The following is a 22,839-nucleotide window of genomic DNA, read 5'->3' as shown; positions in this document are numbered from 1 at the left end:
GATCTCCAGGAGAAGACTGATAGACTAGTAGCCACTGCCAGCGTTGTTGGGCTCAATATCAACCCGTGCAAAACAAAGACACTTAGGATGAACCACAGATGCACAGACTACATCAGGATCAGGAAGGACAGGATGTTAAAGATGTGGAATCCTTTGTGTACCTAGGCTCAGTACTTGACAAATTTAGCGGCACAGAAGGGGACATCAAGAGGCGACTAGCAGTAGCCAGATTTGCATTCACCAGACTTCAGAACATCTGGAGGTCAGGCAGATTCAGCCAGAAAACCAAGCTGCGCATCCTGAACTCAAACGTGCTGTCCGTGCTCCTATATGGAGCCGAAATGTGGAGAGTGACATCAACTGACCTCAACAAACTGGATGTGTTTCACCGCACATGCCTGAGAAGGGTGCTGAGGAGATTCTGGCCCAACCATCTGAGCAACGAAGAGCTATATGAAGCAACAGGTAGTACACCGGTATCAGTCCTCATACGAGTGAGAAGATGGCGATGGATAGGGCACGTATTGCGGACAAGTCCAGCCAACATCTCGAGGACTGCACTAACGTGGGCACCTGAAGGTAAAAGGAGGCGAGGCCGGCCAAGAGAAACGTGGAGAAGAACCGTGGAGACAGAAAGAAACCGGCTGGGTTGACGTTCGTGGGGGGCTGCTGTCGCATCGGCGGCGGACCGGGATGGATGGCGCAGTTTTCTGGCCGGCCTCAAGAGTCCTCATGGGCTCGATGAGGATAAGTAAGTAAGTATTTCATGGGGTGCAAAACATATATAAATTGGCCAACGAATAATAAATGTCTTGAAAATGTTACTTGTTGGTTTATTCGTTGCCATCATGGTTTTGATGAAATTTAACAAATTAGTTAAACCAGGGTTGAACTCCGCGTGCGACAATGTTTGCAGCCGAAATTATAATAATGCAAATCCATTGCAGAATCTGAGCTGAGAGAAATTTCATTTGCCAGTTGTGAATCGAGCTGCGGTTTTGAATATTATATTCGTTTAAAAATATATTAAAACGAAATAAGTCGTTTTGTGGCCTGGAGCTCATATCCCTTCGGGATTCCTCCAGCGTTTAATAGTGTTCATAATTGTGACATACTATTACGTGCAGGCTATCAATGCGTCACCGATTGCTGAACTCCACATATATGATGCTCTGTTCATTTATATTATTCAGTTTGTGCATTCGAGTGTTTCATGAGGGTCAGTACAGACAAAGAAAACTTCGAATATTTGCAATTCTGTCATGCTAGCTTCTAAATCAGGTTTAGAAATTGCAATGTCACTTGACTGCTTTCGACTTCCGTTGTCTCCTACGTGACGCATATTCCGCCGTACGTACGTGCGTGCTTTACGCCTTATCAGTCTGGGGTCAATTGGCGTGACTGCTATAGCTAGTAAACAACTCGTGTGGATTCAGTTACCTCGGCGTGCTTACAGAGTGAATCACAGAATTAGAGCTCAATGTTGCACACTTCAGCTGTAACTCTTTGCCTTGTATGTTTTTTGCACAGTTTTGGACCTTTACAGTGCAAAAGTAAAGAACACGCAAGCGAGGACAGCGTGAATTACTCAAGCCCAACACGGAGCTCGAGGTGTTTGTGGAGTTGTTTTCTGGAGGTAACATTAAGATTTGTTGTTTTCCTGTTGTTTACGAAAAGTTTGTGTTCTTGTGACGGTAGAATTTGTAGTGGAATTGAAGTAAGACAGGCATAAACTTTTTGACTTGCTGTGTTTAAGAATATCTCAAAGTAACGAGCTCAGCAACATAATGAAACAAAAGCAGTGTGCATAATTAAGTAATATGCCAGGATCGTCTCCAACCGCGACAGCTCAGCTAAATCGCGTTTCCCATTTGCAATTCAATGTTGTATCGAATGATGGAAACCCCTCGCAAATTTATTACAGTTCATAAATACGTCGCACTGTTGATTACGACTTGATGATGGCGTTTTAAAAATCACAATCTCACCAAGAATATTGGCTGACAAGGTAGCCATCACAGAACATGTCGAACGTGGCCTTGTGGAACTTCAAGGGTTTTTGTTATGATGCTTTTAACTGCTTTTGTCCTGTCAGACTTGTCAAATGAAACTCGAATTTAAATGCTATGATTGCTCTCGGTACACGACCGTACAAAGCAGTAATTTTGAGGCGACGGTTGGTTCAGACTAACTCGACACTGACTCGAACATATGCTCTTTATAAATATCCATTTTCATTCCACTGTAACACGCAGTAAATAAATAGAAAATAATTCAAAAGCCCGGCTTTGCAAATCAACTTCTTTTTAACATATTAAAACAATAAAACGACTAAACAAATAACAAATTTTAAGAACTTTAAACCATACAGGACAAATGTCTAAAATCTATTTTACAAACAAATGCGAAGATTACTGTTCCCTACACAGAAAGAAGTTGTCACTATTTTAACCCTTATGGTAAGCCCGGATTTTTCCAGGGATTCGGAGGAATGGGCATTCAACCACTTGTGACGTCACCAATATGCACGTCAGCAGATTTTTGTGACGTGCAGTGTCTAAAATTGTATACGTGAACGTGTGATCTTAAGTTTTTATTTACATTGTGGGCCGTAAGTAATAACTGAAACCCACAGACAATGCAAATCAAGAAAAAAAAAAAAGAAATTCTTTTTCCATCGCTCACTGTTCCTTCCCACACGAAATTCAAAATCAGGCCATGCTTTGGGGAATTAAAAAATGAAACCGGGAACTGAATGTCGGAATCGCATGATTGACGCGGTTCGCGAGAAAAAGTAAGCAAATGTATGGAAAAATTATAAACGTAACTGAACGCTTTCTAGCCCAGCGACAACCTTCAAACTTGGCGAATAAAAACTTTTGCCAAGCATCTGAGCTTTACAATTCATAAGTTGTCTAGAATTTAATTTACAAACACTGTAATTTCTACCCGCTTTGCCTACTCGTCACGGATGGCGTCAAAAACCGTGATAATGGCTATTATGAATACTTATGAAACTGTATTTGACGACTCATAATAACTTACTCATGCTGGCAGTTCACGGCAAAATTTAATAACGTTTATTGACGGTTGACGGCAGACGTTATCGTCAAAAAGTAAGCAAATGAATGGAAAAATTATAAACGTAACTGAACGCTTTCTAGCCCAGCGACAACCTTCAAACTTGGCGAATAAAAACTTTTGCCAAGCATCTGAGCTTTACAATTCATAAGTTGTCTAGAATTCAATCTTTGTAAAAGATATTTGCCGTTGGATTCCCATACAAACACTGTAATTTCTACCCGCTTTGCCTACTCGTCACGGATGGCGTCAAAAACCGTGATAAGGGCTTAATTATGAATACTTATGAAACTGTATTTGACGACTCATAATAACTTACTCATGCTGACAGTTCACGGCAAAATTTAATAACGTTTATTGACGGTTGACGGCAGGCGTTATCGTCAATTTATTAAAAAAGCATTACAGCCAATGGTAATGTTTATTCCTTTTAATTGCCATTAACAATATTTTGAACAATTCAATCATGGCTGGCGAAATTTCATAGAGATGTGTCATGACAGCAAACAATGAAAACGGAAACTTAAACTTTAATCCCGCAAGCGTGTATTAACCATCAAGCTTGCTTGCTTAATTTCACGACTGGATCTCCGGTCCAAGTAGGCTTATTGCTACTTGTGTACTGCGCGTTTTAGTTTGCCGTTAGCGGATAGAGAATTACTAGCCTCAGAAGCAATGTTATACACTCCAGCCGCCACTATTTGCCTTGTATGTTTTTTGCACAATTTTGGATTGTTACGATGCCGTAGTAGTACAACATGCGTTTTCGTAGAATGCAAAAATCAAGCAGGCCTGACGAAAGCTTGTTTGCGGAGTTGCAGATCTCTTGCGGTCGAAATCAAAAGGACAAAATCCAAGTTGAGTACAACAGGGGTAAGTTTGCAGCAGGGATTGATGTTTTTCAAGTTATTTTACGTCGCGAAGGCCGTAAACTGTTAATATTTATTTTACTCTGTAGCAGTATAAAATAGCTAGCTATATATGAATCGAGAGCTGAATTGAAATTTTGGCTATATCACGATTATACAGTTTTATAACGAAAGAACAAGCTCCAACTAGATTTCCATGAGTATTCATTTAAGAGCGCAAGACGGTGCAAAACACTTCGTCTGAGCTGATTTTTTAATTGAAAAAGGAAACGTGATATTTACGTTCAGGTTCTTAATAACCATGACTTAAATTGAGACAATTCGTCTTCGATATGATGTTTTGAATTTTGACTTCAAGTTGCCATTTTGTTCTCGAATGTTGTATATGTCAGTGGAATGCGGAATAGCTCGTTTGGTATCCAACGAAATGACTTATTTTGACTTGAATTTGTGTCTGAATGCTGAATGTGAAATGCAAAAGGAAGAACGATGACTTTAAATCACTACACATGTTTGTATTCCAAAGTTACTCGCAATCCCGAGTAATTTATAAGTTTTCGTTATTTAATAATGCTAAGTAAATGATCAAATGTAGATTTTGGTTACCGATTTTGTGGACCTTTTTTAAAGCTCTTTGGCTTAGTGTCTTTTGCATATATTATGACTTATAATTAAAACCGAATTCTGCATGAATAACACGGTACAATTTAAGAAGAATTTCAGTTAAAAATTTACAATGCTTTATTGTAAATTTGTTAAGGCCGGCAATTAATAATACTTAAGTAAATAATGATCAAACAAGGACGCTGGCTTTCATCAAATGTATGTTACCTGATGTTGATTCCGTGGGCTTTGTTTAATATTAAGACTCTCGCATTTATTGTGTCTCTACAGGATGTATACATAAAACTTTTTCTCAGACATTTTAAACGTTAACGATAAACAGTCCATGAAAAATACCATGTAAACGGTGAACGAGAAACTACTACTGATAACTAAAACACTGCCCACGATAAACGACATTATGAAGGCCTCCCAAAAGCAACTCGTTAATTATTTTTTTTTTATATTTTTTGCGACCCGGAGCTGTGACTCGGGTCAACTTCTGCTTCTGTCAAACGATAGTTTTTCTTTGTTAACCGGCCCGCCGTGGCAAAAACTAGACTACGCAGCTGGTGTTATTTTTTAAACACGTCAAGTGAAGGGAAATTAAATGGTCGATCCATTAAACTGTCATCCTAAAACTCTATTGTTGAGAGTTGTGACAGGCATAAATTAGGAAGCTAGATAAACATAATCATTTTGTTCTTTCTCGTCAAATATTCCAACATTTTATATTTTACATATAATTATATAACTTTCATTGAGGTAAAACTTTCGCTAAGAAAAAACTCCGTGCTGCTTAATTTTTTTATTTTTTTTAAGAAACGGCACACAACCCACAACAAGCATACATTTAGCAAGAAAAAAATTAAAACAATTAACGGGTATTTCGGACGTTTACCACCATTGTGGACTACAATTACCATACGTATCCAAGACCCAGCTCTTAGAAAGCTTACTTTGGAGGAGACAAGGGGTGGGTACCTATAAAAAGGGTCACTACAAACAACAAACTATCAAAACTAAATTAAACAGCTATTTCTTCAAAATTTCATTGTCAGATAATGTGAAATCTATGCGACGTCAAATTTAACGTGTAACTTACTCGCCAGACAATGATCTTTCTATCCACAGTGAAGGATGTCTGCAAATGGTTAAAAAAAAAGTAACAAAAAATTTCTCCTAGTTCACCCTTCGGTACATTTTCAAGAACACGCCATGCTAAGAGCAATACTGACTAGAACTAAACTTTTGTAATTATTTAGAATACTAATAACAATATTAAAGAATGTTCTGTTTTGTTTTTGTTGAACTTGTGTAACCTTAAATTAACTTGTAAAACAACTGCCATGGATCAGTCTGACAATGTATTAATTTAATATTTATCATTAATATTTTTTGATCCCTGAATTAACATATTATATAAACTAAATCAACGTCATAAGCAATTTGATTTTGCTTTGTTTACTTTCTGAACAGACATCAAGGCGTCGGAACTGTATTGAAAAGTGCATAGGAAGGAACAAGGAAGGTGATTTTAATTCGAATGCCAGAACCCCTCGGATAACACCTCATCTAGCTACGTTGTCAAGGAGACGAAAGCGTAACATAAATGGTAGGCACTTGTATATACACGTACAATACAAATTATATAGCCAGAAGATATTGTCCACCGCATTAACACTTCGATCTTGGTAAGACAAAGGGAAATGCAATTTCTTATCACATGTGACCGGATAAAATAAGCTTATAACTTTCAGCCCCTGGTCTGCAGACAGCGGAATGCACTGAGAAGACAATCGAAGACCAAAGACCTAGTGTACTTTGCGTCTTCACCCTTGGTCACCCGTGAATGAGAAACGGCATAATGGTCAGTACTCTTTCTGAACCAGTTGTGTATCAAATGCAGGGGCAAAAGGAAATTTGATTTCAGAGATTTTGGAATGTTAATTAGTTTTTTTTTTGGAAACTCTTTATTTTATGGATAGTCGTATCTTGTACGACCTTTGAGAATGTTGCTCAAAATCAGTGGTTCTTTCAGCTTACTAAGCTGTAGTTGTAACAATTGGTTTCAGTCTAAACAACTCACGTTGTCAAATGGGTGTACGCAAAGGGATGTTGGCGCCACTCACTTTTACGCCGCAAGTAACCTGTCTGTGGAGCACAGGACCAGGATGTTAAGCCAAACAACACAATCCGGGTGACCTTATTTCCAATTTGAACCAAGGAGACGCAGATCTTGATCACCAAGCCTCCCCCCCCCCATTTTTTTCTAACTGTTGCGTAAGCAGTAGATTCCGTCTTGCAACTCCCTCATGCACATTGATGGTTTTGTTATCTCCGGCATAGTAACAATCCTTGACTGGATTGTTCCTGTTCCACCCAGGGGTGGCGATTATATAGTTTATTTTGTAAAAGTTTCTGTAACCACTGTCCTGTAACCTTTCGCGAGAGTAGCTGGTGGGCTTGCAAGTCAACCCTCAACCTAGACAACAAGGGATTAATATTCGTCTGGTCAAAACATTATGAAGTACCGGCTGTAAGGTCATCCAAGTCGAAACGAATCCATCGCGATAAGTAGTGACTCCATCAGAGAAGATATTGACGTTTCTCACGTTAAGTGGTTTTCTTTTTGTTACCCATAGAAAAAAGTACCGTACAATGTCCAACTAAGGCAATTACCAACAACGTGTTCCCAACTTTGAGAACTCCAGAGCGTAACCAATATGAGAACACAGATAAGTGGCATCTTAACATATCGTGGTATCCAATACATGGTAAGTGGACGTATTCTATATGTAAAATGCAAGTTTCTTTTTTTGTATGTTTGTAATGATCTTACCCAATTTTAGTTAATTAGAAGCGAAAATAAAAAATACGATTAACTAAGAATTTTGCATACGCCAAAAGAGGTAATTAAGTACACATAGCTTGCGAGCTCAGTTTGGAATTAGTCACGTGCACAACAACATATTACAAAAACTTTAAAAGTTTCGTCACTAGTCCACATTTCTACTGCCGGGCTTCTACTATTCTATGTGTCACCAAAACATACACAGTAGCTGCACAGTACAAAACGCTCAAGTAAATTCGACACCAGTTCGATCAGCTCAAAAGATCACCCTAAAGATTTTGCTTAAATGCACTCTACCCGTGGTGTTGATTTTAACGGAGCAAGATGTAAGCTGTGTGAGTTTTTAGGGTTTTTGTGTTCTGGTCACGTGAGTAACCAAACATGGTCTTGACTACCGAAAGAAACATGACCAAAAACTAAGCCCAGGATACTAAGGGAGCCCAGGTACGACGGTTAGAAATCATCAATAATAACCATTTTGTAGTTTTGGGGTCTCCCCCCTTAAAAGTGCTTCAAACGTTTTCGTGAGCTTTCATCGTCAATTGAATAAGGCGAAACATAATATCCTTTAGATTCAAACTTTGCACAAAAAACTTCTTCCTTTATATTATTAGATACCACGAACTTTACGGGATACGGCTTAAGGTACTGGTGTGATGACGGGGTCGGTCCTTTTCAAGGAGGTAGCCATGGCTGGATAACGCGACAAAAGGTATTACGTTTACCAACCGGCGATGTTGCTAATAAATGTTCCTCGTGTATGTGCTGCTGTTGTAGGTTTCTTTATCTGTGTAAACTATAGAACCTAGTTATATAACAAACATTCTCGTCCCCAAAGCCCTTAACGCTTCTCTTAGCGGGCGAAGCCTTGGCACGAGAAACGAAAGGCTCTGGGAACATAGGATTATCGAATTAATTCGATATTTTTATTGTCTGTGTAACAAGTAGAACGAGAGGGACTGGGCCCAGCCCAAAGTGACATATTATTATGGGATCAAAAACCCCACGTGCGTTGGCGAAAACCTAGCGAGAATCGATGAGAAAACGTTTTGTTATTGTAGTTTTGAAGTAGTTCCTGAGCTAATAGAGTAGAGTGTAACATTTGGTGACCCCGACGTGACTAAGAAACCATCGAAATGTCGAAAGTCATCGAAGAGATTCAGATAGAGGTGAGAACAGCAATTTGTCAGCTTAGCGAAGCGAGTCTTCGAGAAATATGTGCAGGGCTACACATCGAAGTAAAAGAGACGGATACGGGACGTCTGGCGTTAATACAAATCCTAACGAAGTATTTAGACGCCGAGGAACTTGGAACTGAGGCATTAACGAATCTCAGAGAAGCAATTAAAGAGAAGAAACCGGCAACAAAGGACGTGAAGAGTGAAGAAGAGAGTGGTGTGAAAACCGAACAGGATGATCAGAAGTCTGCCATCAAGTCAAGTACAAACACAGTTACGCCTAAAGAAACCACAGCGACCCCACCGTTCAGGAAGGAATTTAAAATATCGGGACATGTTGGAGATTCACGTCAGAAAGACCGCTTGAGCTTTACCAGTTTAGCTCACCAAATAAACGCTGGATTAAAACGGGGCTATAAAGAAGAAGAGATTGTCGAAGCCGTTATTCGAGCCATCAATCCAGGCCTTAGATTGAGGAGCTACTTGGAAGGTAGGCCCGATTTAGAACTTGCCAGATTACGTAAAATACTCCGGTCACATTATCAAGAAAGGGGGGCTACGGAAATGTATCAACTGCTCAGTTCGGCAGTACAGGAAGCTGGGGAGACCCCTCAGGACTTTCTTGTTCGCCTCCTTGATCTAAAGCAGAAGGTACTATTTGCATCTCAAGAAGCAGGATCTGATTTGAAGTATGACCCAAAGCTGGTACAGTGCATGTTTCTGCATTCATTATTAACTGGGTTACGGAATGATAGCATTAAAATGGAGATAAAACCCTGCTTGCAAAACACCCAAGTAGAAGATGAAGAACTTTTTGAGAAATTGAATACAGCAGTTAGTAATGAAACAGAAAGAATGCAGAAGCTTGGTTCCCGTCATGACCAGCCCACAAATCGAACCCCCACACAGCTTGTAGCTCAATTGGACACCCATGATGACAGCCATGCCTCAGTTGAAAGTAAAACCCCAGAAAAGCCACCAAAAGTTAACCTTCTTACTGAAGTTAGAGAGTTGAAAGCTGAACTGGCTGCTATCCGGGAGGGTATGGAACAACAAAGCCGCGCTAGCCCCAACCCGCAGTACAACCCTGTAGAGCAAGGGAGGGTTCGCCCTAGAGGATGCTGGAATTGTGAGAGACAAGGAAGGGGCTTTCGTTGCAACCATTGTTTCAACTGTGGTGATGCTGGCCACTTCAGTTACCAATGCCAAAGGTCAAGCCGAAGGGGCTATAACCCAGCAAACCCCCAGGGAAACAGACCAGGGTTGCCCCCACGGGACAAGGAGCAACCCGCCAGATTCATGAGCAGTCCCAACAATGCATGAGGGAGAATTGGGCCCATCAATACTTGCGATGCTCACAATGCCATACTAGCCACTATTGTTCAAAAGTTTGTCAGAGGGAACATTGGGAGAAACATAAGAAACTATGTCAAGCCATCAGTGAAGTTGAACTGAGGGAAAGGGGGCCTAAGGCAGGTGTTGAAGCACTGAAAACCTCGTTCCCTTCACACCTAACCCCAAGACAACGTTCTAAACTCACCAAACTAGTGGGAAGAAAATGTGTAGTTTCCTACTTGGTCCAAGGGAGAAAAGTGGATGCCCTGTGGGATACTGGAGCTCAAGTTTGTGTTGTGTCAAAGTATTGGAAAGAGATTAATTTACCAGATGAGCCAGTAAGAGACATAAGTGAGTTACTGGGGGAAGATGAATTAAATCTCCAGGCCGTGAATGGTACGAAAATTGCTTATGATGGGTGGATTGAGGTAGAGTTCCAGTTGGCTGGGGAGGATGGGTACTTGGAGCCATTGACAGTACCCATACTAATAGGAAATGAAGATAATCAGGAGTATCCCATCATTGGCTTTAACGTCATTGAAGAGGTCATTAAGAGGAGCAGTGGCCCCAACAAAACCAGCCTATTGCCCCGAATAGTGAATGACTCGTTCCCATCTGTGAAAGAGGGCGAAGCGAGAGCGCTGGTTAATTTCATCCAAAGTATGGATGACGAGGCTGACACTAGCATGCTCAGAGTTGGCAGACAAGACATACGTGTCCCACCAGGAGAGACTGTGAGAGTCAAATGTCAAGTACACTTTGGACTATTGGAAGAAGATTTGCCTATTGTGTTTGAGCCCAAAGAAGAAGGGGCGTGGCCTGAGGGGCTAGAAGTTAAAGGCTGTCTTCACCGAATTCCCCCCGGGTCATCGAGCCGAATGTATGTTCCAGTATGCAACAACACTGAGCGAGAGATGACCTTACGTAGGCGGACAGAACTTGGCACTATACAGTTAGTGCAATCCGTCACGCCACTGCCAGTCGAAGCTGAACAGAAACAAGAGGAAGAAGAAGGTGAAACTCGGAGTGAGGCAACCAGTTATGAGTGGGGACCAAGTCAGCCTGAACAAGGTGAAGCACAGTGGGCTCCCCCAGTTGATTTGAGCCATTTGTCCAGTGAGCAACAGGTGATTGTCAAGGAAATGTTGAGGGAAGAGTCCGGGGCCTTCGCTACAGATGATGGTGACATTGGATGTGCCGAACACTTGAAATTAGAAATCAACCTCAGAGATGACGTCCCAGTACAAAAAACATACAATTCAATTCCAAAGCCCTTGTACGAAGAGGTAAAGTCACACTTGCAGGATATGTTCAATCGTGGCTGGATAAGCGACTCAAAGTCACCCTACTCTTCCCCAGTGGTGTGTGTGAGAAAAAAAGATGGCAGTCTGAGACTATGTGTCGACTATAGGCAGTTAAACAGCAAAACTGAGGATGACCGCCAGCCCATCCCTCGCATCCAAGACATCCTGAATAGTCTCAGTGGGAACACTTACTTCTCAGTGTTAGACCAAGGAAAGGCATATCACCAGGGATTTGTAGCAGACGAACACCGACATCTAACGGCGTTCATCACCCCTTGGGGTTTATACCAGTGGAACCGCATCCCTTTTGGCCTTAAAAATGCACCGGCGGCTTACCAGAGGTACATGGAGAAATGCCTGGAGGGTCTTCGTGATGAAATATGTATTCCATATCTTGATGATGTCCTAGTGTACAGTAGAACATTTTTCGAGCATGTGGACAATGTGCGGAAGGTACTTAGACGTTTGCAGGAGTATGGTATCAAGCTATTTTCTTCTAGATTTATTTGTTTTCAACCGTTTGGAGCGTGAAAAAGTTACATTTACATCGTCTAGAACTTTCAACCTCTTCAGGGTTCTCTTCAGGACATGATCAGGGTTCTCTTCAGGACATGATCATGATCAGGACATGGTATCAAGCTAAAGCCAAAGAAATGTGAGTTGTTTAAGCCCCGTGTTCGTTACTTAGGCAGAATAGTCTCAGCGGATGGCTACACGATGGACTCAGCGGACGTTGCAGCGGTAGCAGCCCTTAAGGAAACTAAACCACGAACTGTTGGTGAATTGCGCAAACTCCTGGGCTTCATTAGCTACTACCGCCAATATATTCGCGACTTCTCCAGATTAGCCAAACCCCTGTATGACCTACTCTCAGTCAGAGAATGCAGTGAACAGCCCAGCAGAGCTAAAGGACAGAAAGAGCACCCCAAGTGGAAGTTGCCGACATCGAAAGGACAATTAATATTGTCGTCAAATCACAAAATTCTGTGGAATGAAAGACACCAAGAGCGACTAAGCTTCCTAATTGAACTTTTAATGCAGCCAGGGGTAATGGCCTACCCTGACTTTGAACGGCCATTTGTACTGCACACGGATGCCTCAAGTGAAGGGCTTGGGGCGGTACTCTACCAAGAACAAGAGGGAAAGTTGAGAGTTGTTGGCTATGGCTCAAGGACATTGACGCCCGCGGAAAGGAACTATCACTTGCACTCAGGAAAATTAGAATTCTTGGCCCTAAAGTGGGCAATTACTGACAAATTCAGGGACTACTTATTCTATGCCCCATCCTTCGTCGTTTTCACAGACAATAACCCGTTAACGTATGTGATGTCATCAGCAAAGTTGAATGCCACGGGACATCGGTGGGTAGCCGAGATAGCAGACTATAACTTTACAATCAAGTACCGACCGGGCAAGACTAATGTTGATGCGGATGTTCTGTCACGAATTCCATTGGACATAGACAAATATATGAGAGATTGTACAGAGGAAATACCCAAAGATGTCCTTGCAGCAACCGTGGAAGCAGTTAGGGAACAGGCAAAAGGCACAATCCCATGGGTTATGGCAATTGCAGCAGACATGACAACTCCTGAACCCACGTTAAAGGACCTTAACCTGAAACCATTCAGCCCTAGTGAACTCAAGGAGGCGCAGCACTCGGATAGTGCTATACGCCGCGTGCTTTACTACAAGACACATGGGATCAAACCGGGTGGTGGCCAACTGAAGAATGAACCCCATGGAGTTGCCGAGCTTATGAGAGACTGGAAGAAACTGGAAGTTGACGAACATGGTATCCTGCGTCGAAGAACAAGCTCTAAGATACAATTAGTCCTGCCACACATCTTCATCCCAGTGGTACTTAAAGAACTGCATACAGAGATGGGACACCTTGGGGTGGAGAGAGTCGCAGAACTTGCAAGGTCCCGCTTCTACTGGCCACATATGTACCGTGACATAGAACATTTTGTGACACAACGTTGCAGATGTATCAAACAGAAGAAACCAAACACAGTCACGAAAGCACCTATGATGCATCTGATGACATCAGCACCATTTGAAGTGGTTTCCATTGATTTCCTGCATCTAGACAAGAGCAAAGGTGGATATGAATATGTACTACTGATTGTTGACAACTTTACCAAATATGCCCAAGCCTATGCAACACGTAATAAGACAGCCCGCACTGCTGCTGAGAAGATCTACAATGAGTTTATCCCGAGATTCGGTTTCCCAGCACGAATACACCATGACCAAGGTGGCGAGTTTGAAAATAAATTGTTCCACAACCTCGAACGTCTAAGTGGAGTTGCTAGCTCGCGAACCACTCCATACCACCCACAGGGAAACGGCCAGGTAGAACGCATGAACCGCACCTTACTCTCGATGCTAAGGACCCTCCCGGAGGAAAAGAAATCGAACTGGAAAGATTCTTTAAACAAGCTCATACATGCGTACAACTGTACAAGACATGAGACCACTGGATTCTCGCCATTTTACCTGATGTTTGGCCGCTCCCCACGATTACCGGTTGATTTGCTGTTTGACCTGGGCAACGACCCACGACAGGCTGATTACCAGGATTATGTAAAGACGTGGCAAGCAGATATGAGATGGGCATATGACCTAGCATCTAGGAAGATCCAGAACTCGTCAGCCAGAAGTAAAGTGTATTACGACAAGAAGGCTTCCGCTGCAGTCCTACTTCCCGGCGACCGCGTACTTGTCAGAAACCTTTCAGAAAGGGGGGACCTGGAAAGCTCCGTTCACACTGGGAACAGCAAATTTACGTAGTTGAGGAACGCATATCGGATAGTCCAGTCTATCGAGTAAAGCCCGAACATGGCCGTGGGAAACAACGAGTGTTACACCGTAACTTGCTACTCCCTTGTGATGCTTTACCACTGCCTAAACCAACGAGAGCCTCATCCAAGACCACCCAACCAAGATCCAGAGTATTACCCCAGCCTGAAGATACTGGAGAGAGTTCCGATGATGAGTATGAGATGGACACACCGTCCTCTCCAGTCACCCATGAAACAGCCTTTCCGGCGGAAGTAGACACTGAACCTATGGACCCACAGGACCACTGTGATAATGAAGTTTGTGCCGATATGTCAGATGCCAGGGACCAACCTGACCCACATGTGGATACTGATGGCTCATCAGTTCCAAATTCATCCGGTCTAGATGTGACCGATATAGCCCTTCAGGAAAATGACAATTCAGATTCAGAGGATCACCTAGAGGGAGCTACGCGACCAAGAAGGGAGACACGACCCCCTCAGATTCTGACCTACAGCCAGATGGGGGTGCCCGAGTACCAACGCTTAAACCCAGTAGTGAACGCAATTCAATGCCCTCAGGTGATACTTCCCTACCAAGTCATAGGCAACTGGCTTGTACCTCACTACACCCCACACATCCCATTTGTTCCACAGCTGCAGTTTATGCCACAGCCCATATGGACAAACCAGTACTGAACACTCTTGTAGCCACAACTGATTGCTTCGAGAATTGACCATGGTCAAGCAGACCTGTGGCACGCCTTCTGTGACCAAAATCATGAGCGAACTTTGTGTTGGATATTACTTCTAGTTACAAACTGTGTAAAGAAAAAACCTGCGGATCATGGAACTGCTGCAATAAGTATTCAGTTTGAGACATGATGAGAACTGACGCTCCCCCTAACTATTTCTCTGTTTTTGGTTTTGTATTTACTGTAATAATGTCGGGACGACATTTCTGTTGGAGGGGGAGTGTGTAACAAGTAGAACGAGAGGGACTGGGCCCAGCCCAAAGTGACATATTATTATGGGATCAAAAACCCCACGTGTGTTGGCGAAAACCTAGCGAGAATCGATGAGAAAACGTTTTGTTATTGTAGTTTTGAAGTAGTTCCTGAGCTAATAGAGTAGAGTGTAACATCTGTTTGAATTCTTGAACGGAAATAAAAAACAAAACGACTTTCTCATACATTCTTTTAAGCATCATGACTGCATACATGACGACCGGAAGTCCTAGAATCCAGAACTGGAAATCCTATGTCCCCATGCCAGAGCCCTTCGTGTCTCGTGCTAAGGCTCCGCCGGCTAAGAGAAACGAAAAGGGCTATAAGGACGAGAATGTATAACAAAATAAGAGCACTGAATTCATTCGATCGAAAAAACATGCACCAAGCTTTGGACACTGCCATATTAACGAATAAACTGGTCAAGTGAGGCCTTAAGATAATATGTCTTGTGTTATTTCATTCGAATATCTGTTTTTTTTTTTTAGTAAAACATACTAAACATAACTCGTTATTTTCTCATTTCAGAGCGAGACGTACGTTGTCATTAACGGATCGCAATCTTGTTGGAATTACAACATGACATTTAGATATAATGTAAGTATTATCTCATAGCGCCAGAATAACGAACAAAAGCCGAAACCCTGGAGCATAGCTTTGATCAAAGTGGCTAGGGATTTGATATCCTCCCTTGACGGGATGCTAGACAACACAGGTTTTTTCAGAGGGAATTTAAGAGTAGATTGTTTTGTCTAGGAACAGTGTGAGCCCTGACAGGACTCAAACCCGGACTGCTTGATCTGGAATCCAATGCACTAACCATTAGGTCAACGCGCCTCATCCTTATCTAGACTGATTGTACCACAGGACGAGGACCGGAAAGAAACCTGATTTTAAATCAAAGCTAAGATATATTGTCCCTTCTTGTTTTGTTCGTTCGCTCGTTCCGATCCGGCGTTAAATGCTTGAGTGAGGATGGTTTAATTTATTGATCGGTCGGTCGGTCGTTTGGTTGAATATTTATTTATTTACCTATTTATTTAGTTAGTAGTTCATTTTTGAATTATTTTTTAAATTATTTGTTTATTTGGTTTTGACTGCTCTTTAGCTTTTAGGATAGCTAAAAGCTAAAAAACATGATTTCTTTATGTGGGACTTTATTATTTTTATCATTTGTTTTCAATTCTTATTGTCTTTCCTTTTTTGTTGACAAAAGGTTATAGCTCTTCCATGCCTCAATGGTTCTGGGATTGATTTGATAGGTAATCCAGTTTGTTTTAGCTGTTAAAGTAAAATACTTAGAATTTTTTACGAGCTTTTTTAAAGTGGACGATTAATTATCGAAAAGACAAAATCATTTAGTTGCAATTGACAGCTGGTTTTGCTTTGTACACATCCGGAAATTTGCACTTTCATTGTCTTGTGTTTAGATCTACCCTGGAATAGTGATTTAACATCAACTTCTGCTATAGGTAAGCTAAAAAAGAATAAAAAACAAGTGTTAATTATTACCACTCTGTTGGTTAAGGAATTGGTTATAAATCCTTGGTAGGCGACATGTAGTCACCAGCGCTCTATTTAACCTTCTCATTTCTGGTAAAATACGTATTTTTCAATGTTAACGTTGTCTATTTATTTATTTATCTATTTATTTGTTTTTTGCTCATTTATTTTTTATTTTCAGTTTCAACGACACCTACTGTACCCGCAACAAATAAAGTGACAATTATAGGTAAGATATAAACGTTGTTTTTAATTTATTTGTTTGTTTGGTTGATTATTTGTTTATTAATTTAATTATTATTTTCAGTTCCAACGACGCCTGCTGTTCGCGCAACAAATAAAGTGACAATTATAGGTAAGAGGTGTTTAGAAGCTAAGGAAGTTGAGCTATGCTGTTATGTTCAGAACACATATCTAACAATAAGCGCTAGACGGGATTAAGCAGGAATTAAACGAACGTTACTTTATTTATTTATTTAACAATTCTTTATACACGGTAAAACATCAGGTAATACTAGTAAGTTATAATAAAAATTACTACAAATAAACTATTAATTAACAGTTCATGCATAATACTTATTAATAAAATTGAAGAAATCCTTATTTAAATATTAAACTAATCCTGTTTTCCATGAATGCCGTGTCTAACTTTGCTTTTAAATTGATTAAAGGATTTTATCATCCTGAGATTGCAGGGTAGGCTGTTCCAGAGAGTTGCACCACTGAAACTAATGCTATTTTTCATATAGTTAGTTCGTGGATGTGGTACAACCAGTTTGTTTTTGGAATCCCTTAGAGAATAATGCGTTCCATTACGTTTAAGAAATTTAGACAATAGGTATTCAGGAACCAAGCCATTTAAAGATTTATATACCATTAAGGCTTTCTTTCTTTCTTTCATCCACGCTGTGTTTTACTAAAAGTGACATCGGACGAGCAGTTATCGTGGGGGAAGAGACAATCCTACAACATGGCTGCATAAATGGGGTATCAAGCGATGGAAAAGAAAGATTAATGCCATGTTAATTTTTCGCACTCGCACGTTTTCACCACTTGAATTACCTTATAAAAGGAAATAAACGATGGATGTTATAAACGCAAATTTTAAAAATCGGCGCGTAACTCGCACTATTTTAGAGCATCGTTATTTTAAGACACCTTTATTTCTAGCAACTTACATATAAACTACCTTTCCGTCAGAGTCATTCGACACATCGTCATTCGATATTGATTTTAGAATGTTTAAAGTTTTGTAACATTTGTTATATCCAAGGGTATAAATGGAGACACCGCTCTGCCTCACTTCTCCTTTCTTGTGCTAAATGTCCATCCTGTCTTTCTATTTAACGGTATTCTGTTATTGGACGTTGTTTGTCTCTTGAAAAGCGCATTACGCATAAAGCGTCATATTCGTGTGTACCACACCCAGAAATTCGCGTTAATTAAATGCATGTAAACATAACTTTTCGAAAATTTGCGTTAATTTTATTACGCGTAGATTTTGTTTGCGTTGTTAAAAATGTTTCGTTATATTCCTATCATAAGGTATAAGGTTTCTATGTTGTTGACTTCTTGAATTTATATAACCAGGGTTTTTTTTTGGGGGGGGAGGGGGGGGTTGGGGGTTAGGTGGGGGTGGTAGCTGAGGGGGGTTCCCCCAGCTACGCCATTGCATGAAGATGTGGCACAAAAGTAAAGAAATACCTCATAATCAGGATGAAAACGTTTTAATTGTCCAATTTTTCTATCTTTATTCAGTGCCCACTATAATCATTGTAGCCGTCCTGGCAGCTATAAGTATGACGATGTTTTTGCTTTATCGCAAGAAACAAAGAAGCCGAAGTGACAGTTCAAGAGGTTTGTTGTTGATTCAATTTCCTACATTAAAGATGTCGACTCAAATTTATTTTATTTTTGAGCTGCAAGCTACATTTTATTGAGAGGGCACACCATCCATAAATTAATTTTGGAAAAAGACTTCCTTCTAAATATCAGAACTTAAACCTGGCTAAGAGCTAAAACAAAAATGAATAACCAATTTAATCCACAACCGGGTCTTTTTCGCAACCATGTTTTGATCCGTCACGCCACTGCCACTGCCACTGCCACTGCCACTGCCACTGCCACTGCCACTGCCACTGCCACTACCACTGCCACTGCCACTGCCACTGCCACTGCCACTGCCACTGCCACTGCCACTGCCACTGCCACTACCACTACCACTGCCAATACTACAACTGCTACTGCTGCTCCAGCTACTACTTCAACTGCTACTTTCTGCTATGCCTACTTCTACAACTAGTACCACTAATTCCACTGCTATTGTTATACTAGCTGCTACCTATGATACTACCACTATTACTGCTTTCTCTACTGCTACTATTACTGCTACTGCTACTGCTGCACCACCACCCCCACTACCACCACCCAAAAATCAGAGTAAAATGTACGATAATCATATGTAAACGTTTTTTTGTTTACAGGTGATGCTGATTATGACGCGTTTATAATATTCGCCCGTGATGACCAAAAATGGGTTGATGGAACCCTGTTGCCAATCCTGGAGAAAGAATTTAACTACAAATGCTGTGTTCATTACCGAGATTTTATCGTAGGTAAAGACTTCGTAGAAAACATGGTGGACAGCGTCTACACTAGTAGAAAAGTCGTCGCCGTCATGTCCAAGAGCTTTTTCTCCAGCAAATGGTGCAACTTCGAGTTACAGAAAGCTATTTATAAGAACCTGAATGATGGTATAGTTGTAATAAGAATCGATAATGTTTCTACTGAGAAGTTTCCCAAAGCTATCAAAAAGAGGTCTTTTATCGATTATTCGAATGTAGTCGAGAGACAGGTCTTTAAGACTAGGTTATTGAAGGTTTTAGGTAACAGCAATAATGTGGTATAACTGATAAGTAGTGCCTCTAAAGACACTCCTTTTGTACATATGTCAGATCTCTTATCGATAATTTGCACATCGATTAGCGCGTTCAACTTGGTCATTCAACATAATAGGCAATTATAGCAAATGGTTCAGACCCAGGAGTATGAGTACCTCGTATAGTGTGATAGTTTGGGTAAGAGTAGTTCTGAAAAGAAACTGTTGTTGATAACTGACGTTTCCACAACCTGAGCGGAAGTCATTTTCAGAGTCAAAATGAATAGTTGATTGTCAGTTTATATTCTGACTACACCAGCTCGAGACATTTAATGTGAAGAGTTTATTGAGGATGCGCCAGTCAGTCATCTGCATGATGCAAAATATATATCCTAATACAGTCATCTGATGTAAAATGTATCCTAATACAGTCATCTGATACAAAATGTATCCTAATACAGTCATCTGATGCAAATGCATCCTGATTACAATCTTGAATCTAGCAAAAACCAACAGTTGGTTCTAAGAGTATTAAAGTGTGTGCTACGCGCCAGATACGAAAAACCACTAAAAACCACCCTTTAGAAGTGGCCAAAAATATGTGAAAACGTTTTCCTCATCTTATGCAGCAGCACGAAACCCCGAGGAAAGGGCACAACTGAATAATCTAGAGCATTTTTCAATAGACTAGTTACAAAAGTTGAACAAGCAACACTTTAAAGAAAAAAAAGCAAGCGAAGACGAGGACTGACCGACCTTGAATGACCTAAATCTCCCGCCAAAAACCTATATATACCTAGACATCCCATAACAACCCGCGAACCTCTCAATGGTGCCGTCAGAATAGTAATTTCTGACTAGTTCATTCATTTAAACGTCAGAAATTACATGCTGTTATAATTCTGGTCTGTTAAAATTGATTAGTCAGTTTTTCCCTGATGCTTTTAGCTTTATGACTCGTGTAAAGTACGTCAACAGTGATTGGTCAGTTATGCGAAGTTTCGATCCATATATTGTTAGCCAAATTAAGTCATTCTGTGAGGTGTACGTTCGTCGGTTTTGTTTACGTTGTGTAAGTCGATTGTAATTGTTGACAACTGTTGAGAGGCGTTTGTTCTACACTGAGTTTGTAACCCAGCATTCTAGAGTAGTTTTTCATTTTGGGCATGGAGCAGAGTCCCAGTCGATTCTGTGGTTAGTTAGTCAATGATGTTAAGAAATGTGTTTGTTGACATCACCATTTCTCGTCGCTCGTTTGTGTTCAGTCAGTCTTCTGTTAAGGTTTCCTCCAGTGTCACCGATGTAGGAGGCCTGGCAGTCGGCGCATTTAATCATGTAAACCGGCCTGGGCCTCTCTGTCTGCCGTTATGTTCATCCCTGGCTTTAACGTTGGTCAGTAAAGGTCACCAAGTAGTTAATGGGGTTTGCGAGCTGCGCAGATACTGACAGGCTGAAGAATTGATTGTTTGCATTTGTTCTCTTTTTTTTGCTTGACCATGCACAAATCAAAATAGGGTTTGACATGTGACGAATATGTAAATTAAACAGTCTGCAAAATAAGACTGTTCACGGTCGCAGAGCTTCCAACATATATAAGTACTGCGATCTTTTTTTGCTCCTTTGATGAAGTTTGCCGGGCTTCAAACCCTTTTCCTCTATTAACTATGTAAGGGTTGCTCGCTACCACGATCATATTCTATTCTTAAATGAACAGAATATGTATGTAAACTATATTTACGCAAATACAACTCGTTTTCTTCATTATTCTTGAGTTTAAGTTGACCTTAATAGTTAATGTTGCTTTCCACGGAATTTAAAGGTTAAGTAATCAAAACTGCTTCATAAATTACAAGTTTAAATGTCTCATTTCGCAAGTATTTTATGTAGCAGTTTTGATATATATTCTACGTAAGGTTGATTCTTAGTTTATATGTTTTAAGGGAATTGAAAATAATAAAACAAGAAGTAGCACAGTATGTATATAACCTAGTACAGAATTGAAACAGTTCTCAAAAGTCTTATTTGTCTCCTGGGGGGGGGGGGGGGGGGAGTACTCCCAAAATTTCGGATAAGGTTTTGCCGTGAAGGTTCGTAATCCCTGACCCTATATATGATAAAGAAAGCGAAAATTGATACCCTTTGTAACTGAAGGCCTAAAACCGAAAAATGACATCCTGGTCAAGGGGGGGGGAGAAGCGTTCCGTGACGATCCAAAAACGGCTAACCGCGCACGGCAAAACACAAATCTTTATAAATTCACTTTACTAATACTTGAACGGATAGTTCAGTTTTAAGTTCCTTGTTTTCGTTTAGCTTGGCGTTTATTTTAGGTGATAGAATTTAGGTACCCTATCTAAGAATCACACCGGGAACACAATGCCAAAAGGAGAAAAATGAAACCCTGTTTAACGACCGAGAACCATAAAAACCATGGCCTATCCCGCGGCACATACCTATATAGCCCATATATGGGAGTTCTCGGATAAGGACGATTACCCGTAGGCCCCGTCTTCTGCATCTTTGGCCAGTAGGGGACCCACACGATTATCGTAAAGAGTAGGGCACGAAGTTCCTGGTGTTGTGGTCTGGTCTTTGCCTGTTGTGCCGTTGTACTGTTGAAATTCTCGGAGATATTAGCTATGTTAAAAGCTACTCTACAATCCGACGGTAAATAAAGTATTCACTTCACTTCACTACTCCCCCGGATCTGTTTAAGGGCCGATTTACACGATACAAGTTTTTTGTATGCGACAAGCTTACGACAGGCCTACGACATAATAGGCCATTTCCGAGTTACCCTTGGCCTCTGTTTCAAAATGAATCTAGGTGTGAAACCATTCATATGAAAAGGAGTTTCACCTACAGGTCCATTTTCATGCAAATCAAACTCATTTTCATTTAAATGGTTTCGCACGTAGACTCGTTTTGAAATAGAGGCACTGAGGGTAAGTCGGAAAGCAAAATTTTTTTTGGGGCTCACTTTCTTGGGGAGCTTGGAAACCAGGCTTGATTTGGTAGCCGAGCCTTCTCCTCACAATGTGCAAAATTTTCATAGAATATCAACTGAAAACTTCTTGAGAGTATCAGATGTTTGTTTAAAAATGTCAAGCGATTCAAAAACTGATTTTGGTTTTCTAGTTGACGAAATATCCGAACTTCGGTATACCATAAAATCGCTATGTTCTCGACACTTAAAAAAAAATTTTGGCTCAGCCCGGAGGTGAGCAATATTGAAACAGAAAACCTCACACAAATGAATGAATGGATGAATATCTCTATTTACTTTTAATAACCGAATAAGAATATTCGATGTTTGTTTAGAAATGTCAAGCGATTCTTAAAATTATTTTGGTTTCTAAGTGGACGAATTTTTCGAGCTTGTGCATACCATAAAATCGCTATGTTCATGACACTTACACCCGCTCATCTTTCGATGTGCTA

General features: G+C 40.7%; 1 protein-coding gene across 3 annotated transcripts; it reads left to right on the top strand.

Moving 5' to 3' along the window:
* The first annotated feature begins 226 nt into the window (after positions 1-226).
* Positions 227-21,372, top strand: LOC144665706 (uncharacterized). Of its 3 annotated transcripts, XM_078527007.1 has the most exons (12): positions 227-755; positions 1,531-1,636; positions 6,033-6,168; positions 7,199-7,330; positions 8,022-8,119; positions 15,546-15,614; positions 16,234-16,279; positions 16,448-16,489; positions 16,702-16,749; positions 16,828-16,875; positions 18,279-18,377; positions 19,004-21,372. In XM_078527007.1, exons 1-12 carry the CDS (start codon positions 694-696, stop codon positions 19,426-19,428), a joined length of 1,311 nt encoding a protein of 436 aa, XP_078383133.1. In that variant the 5' UTR covers positions 227-693; the 3' UTR covers positions 19,429-21,372. The 3 variants fall into 3 exon arrangements, with proteins under 3 accessions (XP_078383133.1, XP_078383124.1, XP_078383139.1); XM_078526998.1 differs by lacking the exons at positions 227-755; positions 1,531-1,636 and adding an exon at positions 3,487-3,954; XM_078527013.1 differs by lacking the exons at positions 227-755; positions 1,531-1,636; positions 16,828-16,875 and adding an exon at positions 3,488-3,954.
* The last annotated feature ends 1,467 nt before the right edge of the window (positions 21,373-22,839 follow it).

This window comes from Oculina patagonica, chromosome 1, assembly GCF_052425735.1.
Source record: "Oculina patagonica isolate OP01 chromosome 1, crgOcupat, whole genome shotgun sequence".
NCBI lineage: Eukaryota > Metazoa > Cnidaria > Anthozoa > Scleractinia > Oculinidae > Oculina > Oculina patagonica.
Note: the sequence above shows the minus strand (reverse complement) of the source record. Positions and strands in the feature narration are given on the sequence as shown.

Coding starts and splice junctions, on each gene's coding strand:
- LOC144665706 (XM_078526998.1), top strand. CDS start 3,757: ATGTTATACACTCCAGCCGCCACTATTTGCCTTGTATGTTTTTTGCAC. Junction 3,955..6,032: donor CCAAGTTGAGTACAACAGGG/GTAAGTTTGCAG, acceptor CTTTCTGAACAG/ACATCAAGGCGTCGGAACTG. Junction 16,750..16,827: donor AAATAAAGTGACAATTATAG/GTAAGATATAAA, acceptor TATTATTTTCAG/TTCCAACGACGCCTGCTGTT.